The following is a 16,163-nucleotide window of genomic DNA, read 5'->3' as shown; positions in this document are numbered from 1 at the left end:
CCCCATTCCCAGCGCTCCCCTCCGCCCCGGGATCCCCATTCCCCATTCCCAGCGCTCCCCTCCGCCCCGGGGTCCCCATTCCCCATTCCCAGCGCTCCCCTCCGCCCCGGGGTCCCCATTCCCCATTCCCAGCGCTCCCCTCCGCCCCGGGGTCCCCGCCCGCCGCGCGCGCGCACAAGGCGCCGCCCCCGCCGGGAGCGCGCGCGGGCCCCGCCCTTCCTGCCGGGAAGGAGGAGCGGGAGGGGGCGGGCGCAGCCGGACGGGAAGATGGCGGACCTGGAGGAGCAGCTGTCCGACGAGGAGAAGGTAGGGATGGCTGGCTAGGTTGTGCCGAGCCGCGCCGCCCTGCTGTCCTCCGTCCCTCCGAGCCGGCGGGGCTGCTGCCGGAGCGTGGCCGCGCAGCCGGGCCCGGCCGCCGGCGGGGCGGGCGAGGTGGAGGCCGGGCCCGGCCGCATCTCCCGCCGCGCCTTGTACGGTGCGGGTCGGGCGGGGGCGGCGCCGGGGCCCGGCGGGGGCGGCGGCCGCTCGGCGCTCCCCCGGCCGCTGCCCGCGGCCGCCCCCGCCCGGCGTGCGGGGCGCGGGGCCGTGGGGAGAGGCAGCAGGGCCGCGGAAGGGCTTTCCCTTCCCCCACCTCCACTTCCCGTTCCCGAGGCGCCGTGCCCCTGCCCGCCGGCCGTCCGCAGGCAGCCCCGCGGGCTCCGGGGGAGAGGGGATACATGTCATTGACGAGAGGAAGGAGCTGTGGGGGTGAGGAAGGCTGTTTTGCTTCCTGCCAGGAGGCAGTAATTGGGGAAGTGTGAGGTCAAGGAGCAGAGGGACTGTGTTAGAGATGTACCATGTCCTCTTCTCGTGGCAGTCGGAAACTCAAATTTAAAGCAGATTTTTTTCCAGAAAAATCTCAAAAGGAGCAGGATGTTTTGTGAGACCTCAATTATCACTGCTCCTTGTCATCCTCTGGGGGATCCAGCTTCACAGCAGCTGCCTGTTTCCAAGCTAGGGTGTGGTGTTTTGTGTACATGGTGCACTGCTTCTGCCTTTATATAACGCGTGCTCTTGCTCACTTTCCACTTTAAAAACTTACATTTTCATGTCTGTGGAAGCTGTGAGATGACTCAAATGTGGACGGCATCAAAAATGATAATTCAAACTTATTTGAATTTAGAAGGATGTCTAAAATATCTAAGTGGTTACAGTAAGACAGGTTTTCTGTTTGACCCTGTTTTATAAGCAGAGATGCACTGATATGCCTAGGAGTGCATAGCAACTAGATCTCGCTATTCTCTTCCCAAGAGGTTTGAAGACTCTGCCTTCCTCTGCTTAAATCACATTTCAAGGCCACCTCTGTGTTGATACAGGTGATCGAGAAGTACAAGTGGTAATTGCATTTTTTCTAACCCCTTATAGAAAATAGAAGTAACACTAATCAAGTACATTGTTCCAGAAGGTATGCTAAAAATACTTTAACTACAAGTTATCTTGTTACTACTGAATGGTTAAGATTGGAAGGGATCCTTGGATATCATATTTTAGAGTCATCTAGAGCAGTTTGCCCAGTACTGTGTGCAGGTGGCTTTTGCAACTCTCTAGGGATGCAGACTCCATAGCCTCCTTGGACAACCTGTGGCAATGCTCAGTCACTTTTGCAGTGAAAAAGTGTTTCCTTGTGCTCAGATGGCACCTCCTATGTGTCATTTTACGCCCATTGCTTCTTGTCCTGTCAAATAATAAAAGACAGAATGGCAGTTTTATCTTGTCTCTGTGTGATCTTGGCAGCACTGCCTGTGCTTTTGTGGCTGATGGAGTTAAGTTGGGAACTTTCTTCCGCTCACAGATTTAGTTTTTTCTTTTCTCCAAAAATGAGTGCAGAGACTCTGCCTGGCTTGGTATAAGTGAATAGAATGAACACTCATCCATTGTAAATTTAAATTGATTTCTCTATCAGTCCCATATAAAATTGATTGTACGAGTGGAATTTTCCAAGCCTAAGAGTATATTTTATTGGCTAAGAAACCAACAATGGGTAACACTGCAAATTCATGGAAAATATACATGTGATACCTTAAGATTTTATTTCTGATGCATTAAGTTTTGCCATCATTGTACAACAAAAATGTTATTTTGAGTAACATTTTTTGAGTACCAAAATAACAAAAATGTTATTTTCAATTTTACTTAGCTTAAAAAAAATCACAGCTGGATGGCATTTGACAGACACACCCTTCTCACTCATCCAGTTAGGACTATAAATAAATGCCGGAGTAGATGCAAAGAGGCAAACATTAATTTTCATGAGAAATAAATCACATTGCTCCTTTATATATTTTCCTTCCATGACACAGAACTGATAATGTTGAAGGCTGATGCACATCATGGTGGTGATGTAGTTTTGTAGATAATTTCAGTAGAGACATAACTAGAACCCTGAAACTCCTCAGACTCAAGGAGGAAAAAAGGTGAAACAAGTAACAGAATTGTTTTTTTTCTCAGACTTGTAATGATGTATGAGCACAAATAAGAAATAGAGTGATGTAATGATAGGACAAGTTCAGAAAGGTCTTTGATTCATATCTTACTTCGTGTTTAGTCAAAAGATTTTAAGTGTTGCAAAGGCAGTAAGCAGTTCCATGTACCTTACTATTGCTGGATTTAAGATGACTGTGTTTAGCTGTAGCATAATTCAAGTTTGAAACTGGCAGTGTTTAGCGTAATTGAGAATATAGAAAGGGGCATAATTGAAATAGTGGCAAACCAGATTGTTACAATTCAGGTAAATAATATTTAAAACCAAGGAAGGATAAGAGCCAGAAAGAGCATTTCAATATTCAAGACAGTTTTGAGCTCAGTTTTGTTCTTCAGATTCCCATTTTTAAAGAGATTTTTGCAGACTTGTTTTTCTTTCAGTGATGCAATGAGTGTTGCATCATTGCAACAATACGAGGACTATTTGTAGCAAATAAGGTGTGTGAGATTTCTGTGGATCCAAAGTTCTGAAGTTGGACCATTGCCAGTGAAATTTACTGGTTTCAGCATCCAGCGATTTTCCAGTGCTAAAAGACAGCCTTTGTGATCCACAGTATTTTGTAGTTGTGTTATTCACATAGTTCACTGAAAGTTCAGAAGTTTTTAGGTATGTTGAATAATATACATTTGTTTGTTTATTGATTCAGTTTATTTAAAAATGGGGTGCAAGAGGTGGAAATCTTGAAGCCCTGAACTCTCAAACACCAAAGTCATCACTTCTGCACCCTTCCTATAGATATTGCATCATCACTTAACAAGTTTTGAATGCAAAACCTATTCATGTGTGCAGGATATTTGTAGTTCTGTGAAAGTCTAGTAACCATTTTTTGCATTTCAATTTTATTCTGTTTTTTCTAGAAATGGTTTTCTTACCTGTAGCTACATAAAACTAATAAATATGCATTAAAAATTTTAATTAGCATATTAGTGGGAATATTAAAGGTACAATTTATCTACATGAGTGTAGGCCATAATTAATGAAAGGTACTGATTTTACTGTAAAAGTTGCATTTGCTAACGTAAATACTAATTTACAAACAATGGCACAAATGAAAAACAGCACAAAAACTATTTAAATCATAAAACTAGTGTTCTCTAGTCCATTTTTGGTGACTTGAAGGGATGTGTTTTCTGTAGGTTTGGTTGGGGTATTTTGTTTTTAATGTGAATTTACAAAGCAGAGGAGTTAAATAGCTGTGTATGACTTGAGATACAGACTCAGAAAATCAGGATGTCTTCAGGGAGGAAGGGATAACACATGAACTTTTTAAATACTAAATTAGCTCTTGCATTCCTTAAAATGCTGAACATAATAAATATGGGAATTGTCAAATATATTTTTTGAAAAAGGAACTACACCTCTTTCATTAAGTTTATATCTCAGTAGTTTCACTTATTCAGAAAGATGGGGTTTAACAGTGTGATTAGAAGAAAACTTCACTTAAAATGAGGAAGTTGTCCCATTTGTCAAAGTGAGCCTGGATGGCTTCCAGTTATTTCCTGGTGCATGGGGTAACTTTGTAAGTTCTTAAATTTGTAGATTTTGACACCTAATTTACCTCATAAACTAAACTCTGCAGTGTAGTTTTGTCAGATTGAGGAAAACCCATTTCTTATGTCAGTGATTTGGAATGAAAAGTTTATGCCAGTAAAATGAATCTCTCGCCTCTAATGTTGTCTTTAGAGCATAATACATTGGAAGCAGATTACAGTTACGTATACAAGCCCACCAATGTGAAAGGCTCAGGTACTTTTCTCAATGCAAATATAAACCTTTTTCCTAAAACTGCTTCAAAAGCATTAGCAGAAATTTTGACAGGAAAAAAAAAAGTTACTATTCTAATTTACATGTGTTAAAGCAATTCCTGTGCTCTACATCATTCATTTTGACTTTCAGAATTGTGTTAAATAAAACTTGGAGACTGTAGATAAGTAGGAGGTGCATTTGAATAACATTTTGGGGTATAATTGCACTGTAATCTATAAAGTAAACTTTAAGTCTTGCAAGTATCCTTGATAACATTTTGATGAAATTCTTTAGTAAGAATGAGGAAGTTAGGAGTGCTTTTCAGAGACTGACATGTAATTTTTAATGTTGGAGGCCTTCCAACATTTAAGATTTTTATGTCCATCTCAGGATATACATGAAAATGTGTGTAAAGATAGTATGTTGTCTTGAGTTAGGTTTTTTTTTTTTAACTAAAAATACACCAATACCATTGAGATTGAAGGACAGATATTTGAATCACTTCCTTGGGAAACCATTAATCACTGTCTGAAGAAGTGATCATATATTGTATGTGTTACTGCAAATAATTACTTGGTTTGCTTCTACACTCATACTGTCTGGAAGAAATTTCTGCAGGTAACTCAAATGCTGGTTAGTCAGAATGGGCTGGCTTAGATAAGGTTGCTTAGGAACTTGCCCTTTGAGTTTTGGGTGTCTCTAGGAACTGAGACTGTACCTCTGGGTGAGGTGTTGCAAGGTTTGTCTAAGCCCACAGTCAAAAACTTAAATGGAGGTTAGTCAGAATGGGCTGGCTTAGATAAGGTTGCTTAGGAACTTGCCCTTTGAGTTTTGGGTGTCTCTAGGAACTGAGACTGTACCTCTGGGTGAGGTGTTGCAAGATTTGTCTAAGCCCACAGTCAAAAACTTATCCTAATTTATGATTGTTGCAACTTATGTACAGTGCTGCTTGTCTTTTACCATGTACCTCCATAGTGAATTACTGTGCAAAGCAAATTGTTTGTCGTTTTGACAAGTGAAAAGTAATTACTTGCAGCTTGAATACAAATGAAACCTGTTATTATAAATAAAAGATCAGTGATTTCTAAGATTTCAGGTCATATATTTTTCCTTAGTACTAGTTTGAAGAAATCAGGTACCCTGTGGGAATTTTGACTTCTACCATGTTGGGGAGTATTGGGTATTGATAATGTAGTGGCGCCTGAGGACCATCAGGTCTCCTTCTTGCTGTCTTTGTACTCTCAAAACTTCTTGCAGAAGCTTGCTACCTAGGAAACCTCATAGCTCAAGTAGATAAGAGAAACAAATTGAAGCAAAAATAGAGTAATAGGACAAGTTATTGGCAAATACAGAGATGAAACTGGAGACATTACTTTATGATATAATAGGTATGGTTCTACCTTCTACCAATACAGTCTTCAACCTGCAGTTCTGCTGTGAAATTCTATTTTCAGTTGGTTTCAATTATGGCAGTCAAAAAGGAACAGGAAAAGGGTTTTAGCTGTATTATTTAGCAAACCCATATATTTTTTACAGCCCTGTATACTATTCATTTTCAGGCTCTGGAAGTGGGATGTAAAGGAGTTTAAAGTGCTTGTTGAGAAATGAAAGCAGGCTTTTGAGCATGCAGCAATTAACTTTTTTAATCCTTGAGTAACAAATTTCTGAAATGTAAAATACTTCCAGTACTTTCTTAGCTTGACAGAAGGCATTAAAACCTTGAATAGGTAACTTAGAGAGAGAATTGTAAGACGCTGGAATTGGCAGGGGCAGAAAACAGTTACAGTGGTATCATATTCTATCCATTTTCAGCAAGGTCTGTTACGTTCCTTTTCTCTCGCCACAGCTATTGAATCTGTGGGCTTAATGTCCTTGGAGTATCTCAGTGTAGGAAGAAGAATCACTTTAAAAGCTTGGGCTTTGTAGTAGAAGAATATTTTGCAAATATGGACCAAGTGCTTTTTAGCTTACGGTGGATACCACTTTGTAAAGACTGATGAGAAAGAGAGGCCTTGATGCTGCAACTGAGGATCATGTGTATTCATATCCGTGTAACAGGACATCTTGGATTTTTATGTGGAGATGACACTGTTGGTTTCTTTGTGAAGTCTTAGTTAGTAATTTCTTTTACCATGTACATCTCAAATAAAACTTAATGCTTCTGCTTTTCATGAAATGTAAAATTTTACTACTTTTTCAGTGAATGACAGCAAGGAAATAATTTTTTTGCAAGGAAGTAATTTTTTTTATGTTGTTTATCTGTTGTCTGTCTGGTCCATAAGCTTAAGTATGCAGTTGCTTGACTACAATTGTGTATATATATATATATAATTATAAATAGTTGTATAGAAATATATACATTATAAAAATATATATAAATAGCTGTGTATAAATATCTATATAATAAAAGGTTTCCAATTTTATATGCTTAGGAGTAATAAGAATAACTACAGAATAACATGGGGGAGATTCGTCTTCTCTTACTTTTTTATGGTTAGTCTTGTGTATTACTCAAATAACATCCTTTGCTTTCATATTCTTTTTTGCTATCTGTGGCTGACGCACCAACTTACAGGAGTTTGGGTTTTTTTTAATTTTCCTAATATGATGTGGTGTGTAAAGTGATTTTAAGATAGAGACTTTTATGATATTTAGATACTCTTCCGCTGAAAGGTCCTACAGTGAAGCATCCACTACCTTTCAAAGTGGTTATTTTTGTGAAAATAGATCTCATTATTGAAGTCAGATCATCAGGTAAGAATGAAGCTAAATTATCACACATTGTGTAAGATTTGCTTTTTGCAGCACTGTGAAGGGCTGGTACCGTTACATATTCTTAAATACTTGTGTATTGAAAACATTTGGGGCAAACACATGTTCTCCAGATGCAGTGTAGCTTTAGGCATTACAGTTAAGGAAATGTCTGTTCAATCAAAGCCATAGGTATGGAATGTGCCCCTCCTTTCCTGTGCCACAGAACCACATTTTTACAGTGTTTTTCCTTAGCTCTTCTAGAAGCAGAAGTGAACTGGTTACTGCAGTGAATTTTCAGTTGAGCTTGGTAGGAAGGCAGTTGCAGCACTACATTTATATTCATTCCCTCTCTACCAGAGTCGTTGCCTTTGTTCCATGTTTATGTGAAATGATGCATGTTTTGGGATGCTGTTTTGCTGTTTGAAGTTATACCTGTGGGTATGGCGAGGTTTATGAGATACAGTGAAGGCAGTTTGCTGCTGACATGGGGTAATTCCTTTCTCACAGTTTAATTCTCGGAGCTTGTCCAGCTGTTTGAAGGCTTTTTAGCCTCACTAAACTGTCAACAGCAGGAAGCAATAATAATTATTTAAAGCTCTTTTTTAGCTAAATTGGTTGTTATCTTCTTGCCACCTTCCTTTAGCTAGATCAATTTGCTTGTCTGAATACTCACAGAAATAGATGAGCACTGATGATACATAGGAGTTTGTAAAAATAGTGGTGTAACATTCTGGGAAGTATCTAACCTAAAGATTTAATGAGCAATTGGAGCCAGTACTACCGAATATCTGGCTCTCCAAAGGGGAAGCCAGTTACATTTTCTTGAAACACCAAAAGGTTTACAAAGTCAAAAACTATGTTGATGTTTGGCTACAGCACCAAACATTGTATCCTGCAAATATTTGAACCTTAGACTGTGCTCCTTGATGTGTTTTATTGTCAATGCAAAATTCATTTTGAGTGGTAGATGTCAGAGAAGTTTTGCTTTATAAGGAAAAATAAAGCTGCATATTGAAAAATAATGTTACAGCTCAAGCTGAACTCAAATCACAAGTTTGAATGAAACTCAGAACTAAGTAAAACTAGGTAAGTGTTATGTCCAGTATCACTTCAGTGAGTACAGTCTGTATCGCTTAATTTGAGTGTGACTTAAAGACTTGAGAGAATACAAATTTGCCTCATTTAACTGATGTCTGTGTTAATATTTATTGATGTGACTATGAGCTAATTGTGAGAAAACCCTGTAGCTAATTTAATTGGGTCAGGACAAACCCATTTGTTTAGTTGCCTGCAGACAGGTTTTTAACAAGAACTATACAGAAGGCATGACTGAGAACAGAGCTCTCTAGTCTCTGCTAGAGAGAGATGTGATGTGAGATATCTCATTATCTTTTTTTTGCCAAACACAGGTTTCTCTGAGTGGGAGATTTATTGTATGCTGTAAGATAGCTAGGGTACCCTCAGGAATCCTGAATGCAAATGCATGATATACAATGCTTTGAGCCTGCTGTAACAGTAATAAAAGTAACTTTGGGAAGCTCTTTTTATTCCCCTGTGATTAACAACAAAGTTGTCTTTGAGTGGGAATTATTGTGGGAATCTTTTGCATGCCCTCTCTCTTCTTACTTTCTCTTAGGTAAAAAGGGGTTTTTAGTATCTATTTCACTATTTCATTTTCACTGCTGTGGAGCAGTGAACTTTAACCTATTAGGAGTGTAAAGGAAGGGGTGGGTCTCCCTCCTGCAACGAGTTCACAGCTGAATTTCTGAATTTGAAATAGGGGATATATAGGAAAGAATAAGGGTAAGTATATGGTTTCACAGTATCCTACTTATCAGCATGTTTTTTCTGTGCAGCATGGATGTTGATTGAAGGAGTGAGCTGTCAGGGTGCCTAGCAAACAAAACTCTGAAATACCTGTCCTTCAGTCGAGTTAAAAAGGGGGAAAGAAAAATGAAAGAGGGAGAGTTTTAATGTCTCTTACTGTTAGATGCACCCTAGCAGAGTCCAAGGAGTGAGCTGCCTTGGCAGGGCTGACAGTGGCACTGAGAAGCCCTGCAGTGGGAACACTTCTCCTTGACCATATATAGGCACATACAGCACACAAGGTCGGGCTTCTCCAACCAGTGTCACTTCTCATGTGGCAGGAACAGGAAGAGTGATCTCGGAGCATTTGAAGCCACTATCTCTAACTTCTTAAAAATAAAATAAACTTCAGAATGTCTTAGGCTGGAAAAGATAGAGTAGGATTTCTCTCATGTACCTGATGGGTATCATGCATTGAGAAAAATTAAATTGTGAAGTAAAGGCAGAAGTATGGAAAAAAATAGATTTAGCATAACTGCCACTATTCTATACATTACTACGTTGCTCTTTGCTAGGGTAGTCTGAAAACTGCAAATATTGTTGTAACTGAGTGTAGGAATTTGTTGCTAGACCAACTGTTTTAATCCCTAGCAGAATAAAGAATTAGGCATAATGCCTAATATTCATCACATACATCAATCCTGTCCTTTTCTCTTTTGCTAGGCTTCTCTGTATGAATTTTTACCTTAATTGACATAGTTTACTTTATAAAATCAATATGCTTGTAGATTTGATAAACTTTTAACTGATGTAATGGGGTAGCATTTGACTTCACTTGAATTGTGGAAGTAAACCATTGGTGATCAGATGTTCTGGGTTAGTGAAGTCTGAAGTTTATAGTTCCTTGCTACTCTGAAGACCTGAAGCTGAAAACTGACTCAAATCTACATCAATAAAACACTATCTTAAACTTTAGGTAGTGTTTTGGGAGTAACTACAGTAATAAGTGGAGAAACTTCAGGTGTTTTATGTCTTTGAGTTTTCTAAAGGAAGACTCAACTGTAGCAATTTTTTGTTACTTGCTGATACATACCTAAGTTTCTTGTACTGTGTGTAAGGGTGAAGTACTCTTGAATGGAAAAACGTTTTGTCGTTTGGATTCTTAAGATATTATGATGTTTCTGTTTTGGCTTGCTCAAATCAATTTTTAGACACCTCGGCGCATTGAATAATCAGCATTGGTTGTAAATGCACCTGATCGGTTTTCTTAAAATTATTTTCAGCAGATACAACTTCCTATCTCAGTTTGACTAAAGAGCAGTTTAACTTTTTGCTTGTCACTTTATATTACAGGTTATGTGCATTTTTAATTTATCTTTTTTTAGTTGCCTGTGAACATCATATTTTATACAGAGTGCCCCTTTGTTTTAATTGTGCTTTCCCAAGTGATAGCTGAGGCTTTTTGCTGCCAAAAGGGGGAGATCTTAATCTCATAGAGGCTTATGGAAGTACATTCATTTATCCTTCAGTATCAGTCTGGGTTTGAAAAACAGAAGCCTCCTTTAGAGCATTTATTTCTGCAAAAATTCAGTGGCAATATATCTGTAACTGCTTTTCAATTCTAATGTGTTAAGTGAGACTACTGGATTTAATTCTTTTATATGGGCTTTCTGTATGTATGAATTGGGGAAATAATGGCTTTATCAGATACTCATCACAGAGAAGTTAATTCAGTTTAACTGCTGAAGGAAAATGGGATTACTTTTAAATTGGCTTTACAAAGGCAGGTTAGCAAAATACAGTGTCTAGCTGATACACTCTCAACTTCTGAAAACACATTAGATTTTTTTGCTTTTGTAAACATGAATATACTTTATACTTGATGAGGTATTCATTGCAAATGTGCATGATTGTCTATCTGTTCTATAAAATGTTTCATCTATGATGAATTTTCACACAAAAAACTATCAGTGAGAAATTTAATTTACTTGTAAAATGTTTGTAAAAAGTAATGTCTAGGTTGGTCTGTCGTGAGGACATCTGAATGCTTTTGAATTAATATTACTTATAGTGTAGCTAATTTTATAAGAATCGTTTTTACTGATAGTGAAAAAAATAAGCAAAACCAGATCTATATTACCAAAACAGCTGAAAATGAGGTAGTGCTCCAGTTTTAGTATAGACCCAATGTCTCACCTTACAGGTGTTACCAGTTTAAAGCATGTGGCCATTCATGGGTGCAGTTTGGGCACCCATGTTTTGCTTAATTTTGCTTCTATAGCTGCTGCCTGCCTAAAACTTATGGACCTGTTATTTCACAACTCCAGATGTCTATAAGTCTTGTTTCTCTGCTTGCCCAGAGCTAACCTGGCCTTGGCAGGGGTAAGCAGTCCTGTTCACATGAAGTCAATGAATCAAGAAATGCTGTTCCTTCATCTTGAGCTGGGAGTCAGCCCACTGATAGTCATGCTGAAATCACACAACTAAATACTCGCTTTTCAGGGCTGATCCAGGACCCTATTAATTGGTGTAATGGTTTAACCCCAGGCATGCCACTAAGCCCCACACAGCCACTCAGTCAGTGCCCCACCAGTGGGATTGGGGAGAGAATTGGAAGGGTAAAAGTAGGAAAACTCATGGGTTGAGGTAAATATAATTTAAGAAGGAAAGCAAAAGTTGTGCATGCAAGCAAAGCTAAATAGGGAATTAATTCAGTATTTCCCATGGGCAGGCAGCTATTCAGCCATCTGTAGGAGAACAGAGTCCCCCATAACATGTAATGGTGACTTGGGAAGTCAAATGTCATCACTCCAAAAATCTCCCACCCTTCCTCCTTCTTCCCCCACTTTATATACTGGGTATGATTTGGTGTGGTGTGGAATATCCCTTGGTCAGTCAAGGTCACCTGCTCTGGCTGTGTGTCCTCCCAGTCTCCCACACACCCCCAGCTTCCTTGCCAGTGTGTCAGTATGAACAGCAGAAAAGGCCTTGGCTGTGTAAGCCCTGCTCAGCAGCAGCACAAACAGCTGTGATCAACACTGTGTTCAGCACAAATCCAAAACACAGTCTTCTACCAGCAACTGTTACGAGAATTAGTTCTGCCCCAACCAAAAGCAGCATTATTGGTCATTTGATAAAATGCACTGGTGATAGAACCTTGGAGCCTGTCTTACCCTTGTTCTTTGTAAGTGCTTTAATAATATATAGGTTAGCTTTGTTTTGCATTCTTTATATTGCTTTGGCTTGAGCATTGAGCTGAGTGTGGTGCCTTGACTTCAGCAAGAGGTACAGGAGTGTGGGGATTGGTGATTAAGATAATGTGTGTAACGCAGATAAGTTTGCATTCTTTTAATTCAAAGGAGCTGATCTAAGTTGCTTTAATAAGCAGCCATAGAAGAAGGTCCTCTTGCCTCTGTGTCTTTTTTGAAGATTGAACTTTGTGGCATTTATCTCAGTATAATGCAAATTCATGTTTACATGGAAGAGGAGTTGGTAGGAGTAAAGAGGAGATGGTAGGTACTTGAGGAAGCAGACAAATGCTGCCTGCAATCCAAAATGCAGCATTTAGGTTAGAAAGTTGGGAACTGACAACTTTTCCATTATCCAGCTCTGAATAGTTGTGTTCTGTTAATGATCTGAAAGCTGCCTGGGCTGGTCACTTGGGATCTCATGAAGGTTCAACACTGCCAATGAGGCAGCTAAGTGCTCTCCCAGGACATTTTAACTTGAACCACCTCTCCTGGAGACCCTTGTCTGAAATCTGGGCCATGTCAAGAAGCAGGGGCCCAAACAGTGACTATATTGCTACCCTCAGTTGTGAAAGCTGTTTTCTTGTCAGTTCAAGAGCTCTAGCATGCTCAGAGAATTTCTTTTGTAGTTTCAAATGCAAAGAAATGTGTAAATGTGTTCTTTGGTTATTTTTAGATATTTTTCATTAAATGCGTGCTTCTTAAACACCCTAATTTCAAACAGTGCTCCCAAGCACTAAATCTTCCAGCTTTTCATTCCATAGATACATCATAGAAGGTGTTGGAAAGGGAAACTCTGGTAGTATCCTGTATTTGAATAATGACACCATATTGAGGATGCAAGAGAGCTTTAAGTGTCTGGTGAACTTGGATAATTGTAAAGGATAGGAATTTTTGCCAGATTAAGTTAGGGAACCAATATTTAGTTTGTTTTTATAATGGGTGCCTTTAACAGTTCAAGGAGGAAAAAGATTGAATCAAAGTGTGTCCACTAAGTGATATTCTGCAAGTAAGGTAATAGTTGAGAAGTTTAAGGGTTGTTTCACATTTTAAAAGTATTTTTGTGGTTTTTTTGCAAGCACTTTTGTGGAGCTGTGTAGTGAACCAGCTCAGGGACCTGAGCAATAACTTACCTGATTTTGCTCATTGTGCTGTTGTACAAGGGCTTGTGCAAGCAGGAGAGAGAAAGCCAGGAAGCCAGGACAGGTGTGCCTACTTTCAGTGAAAATAGTGGCTTATGCCATGTTTGCTCTGCAAGAAGTTGTGGCTGAAGGCCATTAATTACTAATTAAGATCTCAAGAGTTTTTTTAAGCTTTATCTGCTGGTACTGTGGTACTAAGAGGTCCTAGGTAGATGCAGGTGAAATTATGAGCTTTAGTGTCTACGCAGTGTTTCTAAGCTTAATCTGTTCGTGTGGGCCTTTTGGAAAGTATAGAACCATATAATATGTAGTAAAATTGGAAGAGAAGCTTTGAAGATCAAATGCATCTTCATTATGGTTTTTGGCTCTCTTGGGGTTTGTGTTGTTTCCCAAGCTGACATTGATTGTGAATATATTATTGATCTTATTTATTATATTCATCTTTTCCTGTTTGCCTGTAAAAGAATGACTCAATTTGACCATCTGCTTCCATCACATATAATCTCTATTCTGTTTGAAGAGGTGGAACTTTATCATCTGTATTTTTAGTAAATACCAAGTAGTTGAAATAATGTGAACAAATATGTGAAACAGTGGGAGCTGTACAATTTCATGAAATTGTTGGAGTTATTGAATTGTATGGAGGTGTTAAAACTCCATAATGCATAACTGCTTTGAATAGGAATGAATGCAAGTATCTACAATGACATGATTGTTTTTGTATTTAAGGTGCGTATAGCAGCAAAATTCATAATTCATGCTCCTCCTGGGGAATTCAATGAGGTGTTCAATGGTGAGTATCTGTGTGCTCTGCCCTTTTATTTAAAGTATCTATATCCAAAATTGCATTGCTGATTATTCTCCTGAATTTCATGTAGCTTATATTGTTGCAGCTCCCTTGCTATAAGGGTGGTTTTGTAGCTGGGCATGATAAGCTTTGCAGTCACAAGACAGCTTGAAGTTTAAATGCAAAACAAGGGAACTACTACTTTTTGTGATGTGAGAACAAGCTTTGTTTTGAATGAGTCATGAATTAATAGTTGCAAGGGTTTCTTTTTAGAAAACAGATGCTCTTATTTTTCATCATCAGTAGACAATTATATTTTTCAACAAAAATTAAACTAGCAGAAATTAAAATTGTCCCTTTTTTTAAGAAGGAATATCATTACAAATACTTAATGTTGACTACACAAAAGACTACTACCTGGTGCCAGTTGTGGAAAGAATATTAATCTTCTCCAAATATTTCTAACCTTTAAATTCTAGGCACACTCCATTTTACTAAGTGTATTGGTAAACTGAAAGGAAACTTAAAATAAGCTTCTTTCAACTGTTGTTGTCTGAACTTTATCTAAGATGTTATTTGTTAAAAAAATTGTTGTTTGTCTGTCATCAAGATATTTGGGCATACAAATAGTATAAAAAGGCAGGCTTTATAGTTGTGGCTTACAAATGTTTCTGAAACTATATAAGTAATAAATAAATATGGTATACCAAACCTGTAGTCAGTGTCAGATTGGAGAGAGCTTAAGTTTATTAAAGAATGCAATGCTTTTACAAATACCTTTTTCTTATTAAAATGTGGCCAGCTGATTATTATTTAAAATTAGTAAGTACTTAATTTCTGAAGTGAGCAGTTTACTAACTCGGCTTTCTGAAGATTATTAAAATTTCTTAGAATAGTACTGCTTATAAGCTTCCTTGCTGTGCTAATTCATAGCTGATCAATAACAGAGTATGATGTCTGACCAGTGTTCAATGAGATTTAGGCTGCCTTCTTAAAAAGAGAGAGAAAGCTTTTAATTACAATTCTGAAAATTGTGGGGTTGGTTTTGTGTGGGGTTTTTTTAGTATGTGAGGTATTTTTTCTCCTTTGGGGTATTTTGTGTTTTGGTTTGGGTTGGGGGACTTTGGTTTTTTTCAGGAGGGTTTGCTTGTTTGTTTTTTAAAGAAAAAAATACTTAAATACATTCCAGATTTTTTTTTTTACTTTTCACTTGAATGATACCTTGGAAATATTTAGAGGAGGTTTAATATGTTCTGGCAAAACTTATGATTGGTTAGTTAATGAGCAGTGAACTAAATTGTTATTCAAACAGGGCCTAGTAAAGTCAAGTATATAAATAAGAAATTTGCTGCACAATAAATATTAAGTAATTTTGAGGTGAGTATTTAAAAATGTGGATGTTGAAACACAATGCAGCAAGTCTTGACTTTATTCTATATTCATATGTTTCTTGTATCATGGTAGAAAAAATGCTATTGTGGTGTATAATCTTCTGCCTAGTGAGTGTCATTTAGAAATGAGACGAAAAATGGTAGGGCTTAAAATCCAGTAAGTTCCATGCATACCATATCAGTGTCATCAGAATACGGTAACAATAACATAGTATGAGCGAGTGGGTAATATTTTAAAGGAAACTTGGTAGAATTCTGTGTTGGTTTCATTCAGAGCTTCTCTAAAAACTAGATTGACAGATTTCTAGAGCCTGTAGAATACAGCTTAAATCTCTGCCAGATTGTCTTGGAAGAGGTCTGTTTCTATACTATTATTTTAATTTCATTCAGTCAAAATTATAAAATAAGAAGCAATAAATTTCCTACCTAGTAATCTCTGTGGGTATGGAGTAGGGTTTTTTGTTGTTTTGTAGTCTGTTGATACTTGTTATGTGACTGAAACAAGTTTCTGAGTTAACTGTACTTATATGTTGTAAATGCCTCCTTTTAGATGTTCGGTTGCTGCTTAATAATGACAATCTTCTCAGGGAAGGAGCAGCCCAGTAAGTATCAGATGTCACATACTCAGTTGCATGAAAGCAAGATGTTTTTTTCAGTAGGATTTGCGTAATCAGTAAGTGGTTCATTTAAAGATATGTGCTTGGCAAGTAAAACCCTAATTGTGTGTCTGGGGCATCTTTGATCAAGTTTAAATTCATGGCAGAGGAG

General features: G+C 38.3%; 1 protein-coding gene across 2 annotated transcripts in view; it reads left to right on the top strand.

Moving 5' to 3' along the window:
• The first annotated feature begins 257 nt into the window (after positions 1–257).
• Positions 258–16,163, top strand: part of CAPZA2 (capping actin protein of muscle Z-line subunit alpha 2) — a 31,949-nt gene continuing 16,043 nt past the window's right edge. Inside the window, exons 1-3 of one of the 2 annotated variants that reach the window (XM_031507924.3) lie at positions 258–306; positions 13,947–14,010; positions 15,946–15,997. In XM_031507924.3, the coding sequence (XP_031363784.1) occupies positions 268–306; positions 13,947–14,010; positions 15,946–15,997 (155 nt within the window). In that variant the 5' untranslated portion in view covers positions 258–267. Of the gene's footprint in view, positions 307–13,886; positions 14,011–15,945; positions 15,998–16,163 lie in introns of those variants that run through there. The other variant, XM_077783440.2, reaches the window with a different exon arrangement.

Source organism: Lonchura striata, chromosome 1A, assembly GCF_050655825.1.
Source record: "Lonchura striata isolate lonStrDom1 chromosome 1A, ASM5065582v1, whole genome shotgun sequence".
NCBI classification, from domain to species: Eukaryota; Metazoa; Chordata; class Aves; order Passeriformes; family Estrildidae; genus Lonchura; species Lonchura striata.
Note: the sequence above shows the minus strand (reverse complement) of the source record. Positions and strands in the feature narration are given on the sequence as shown.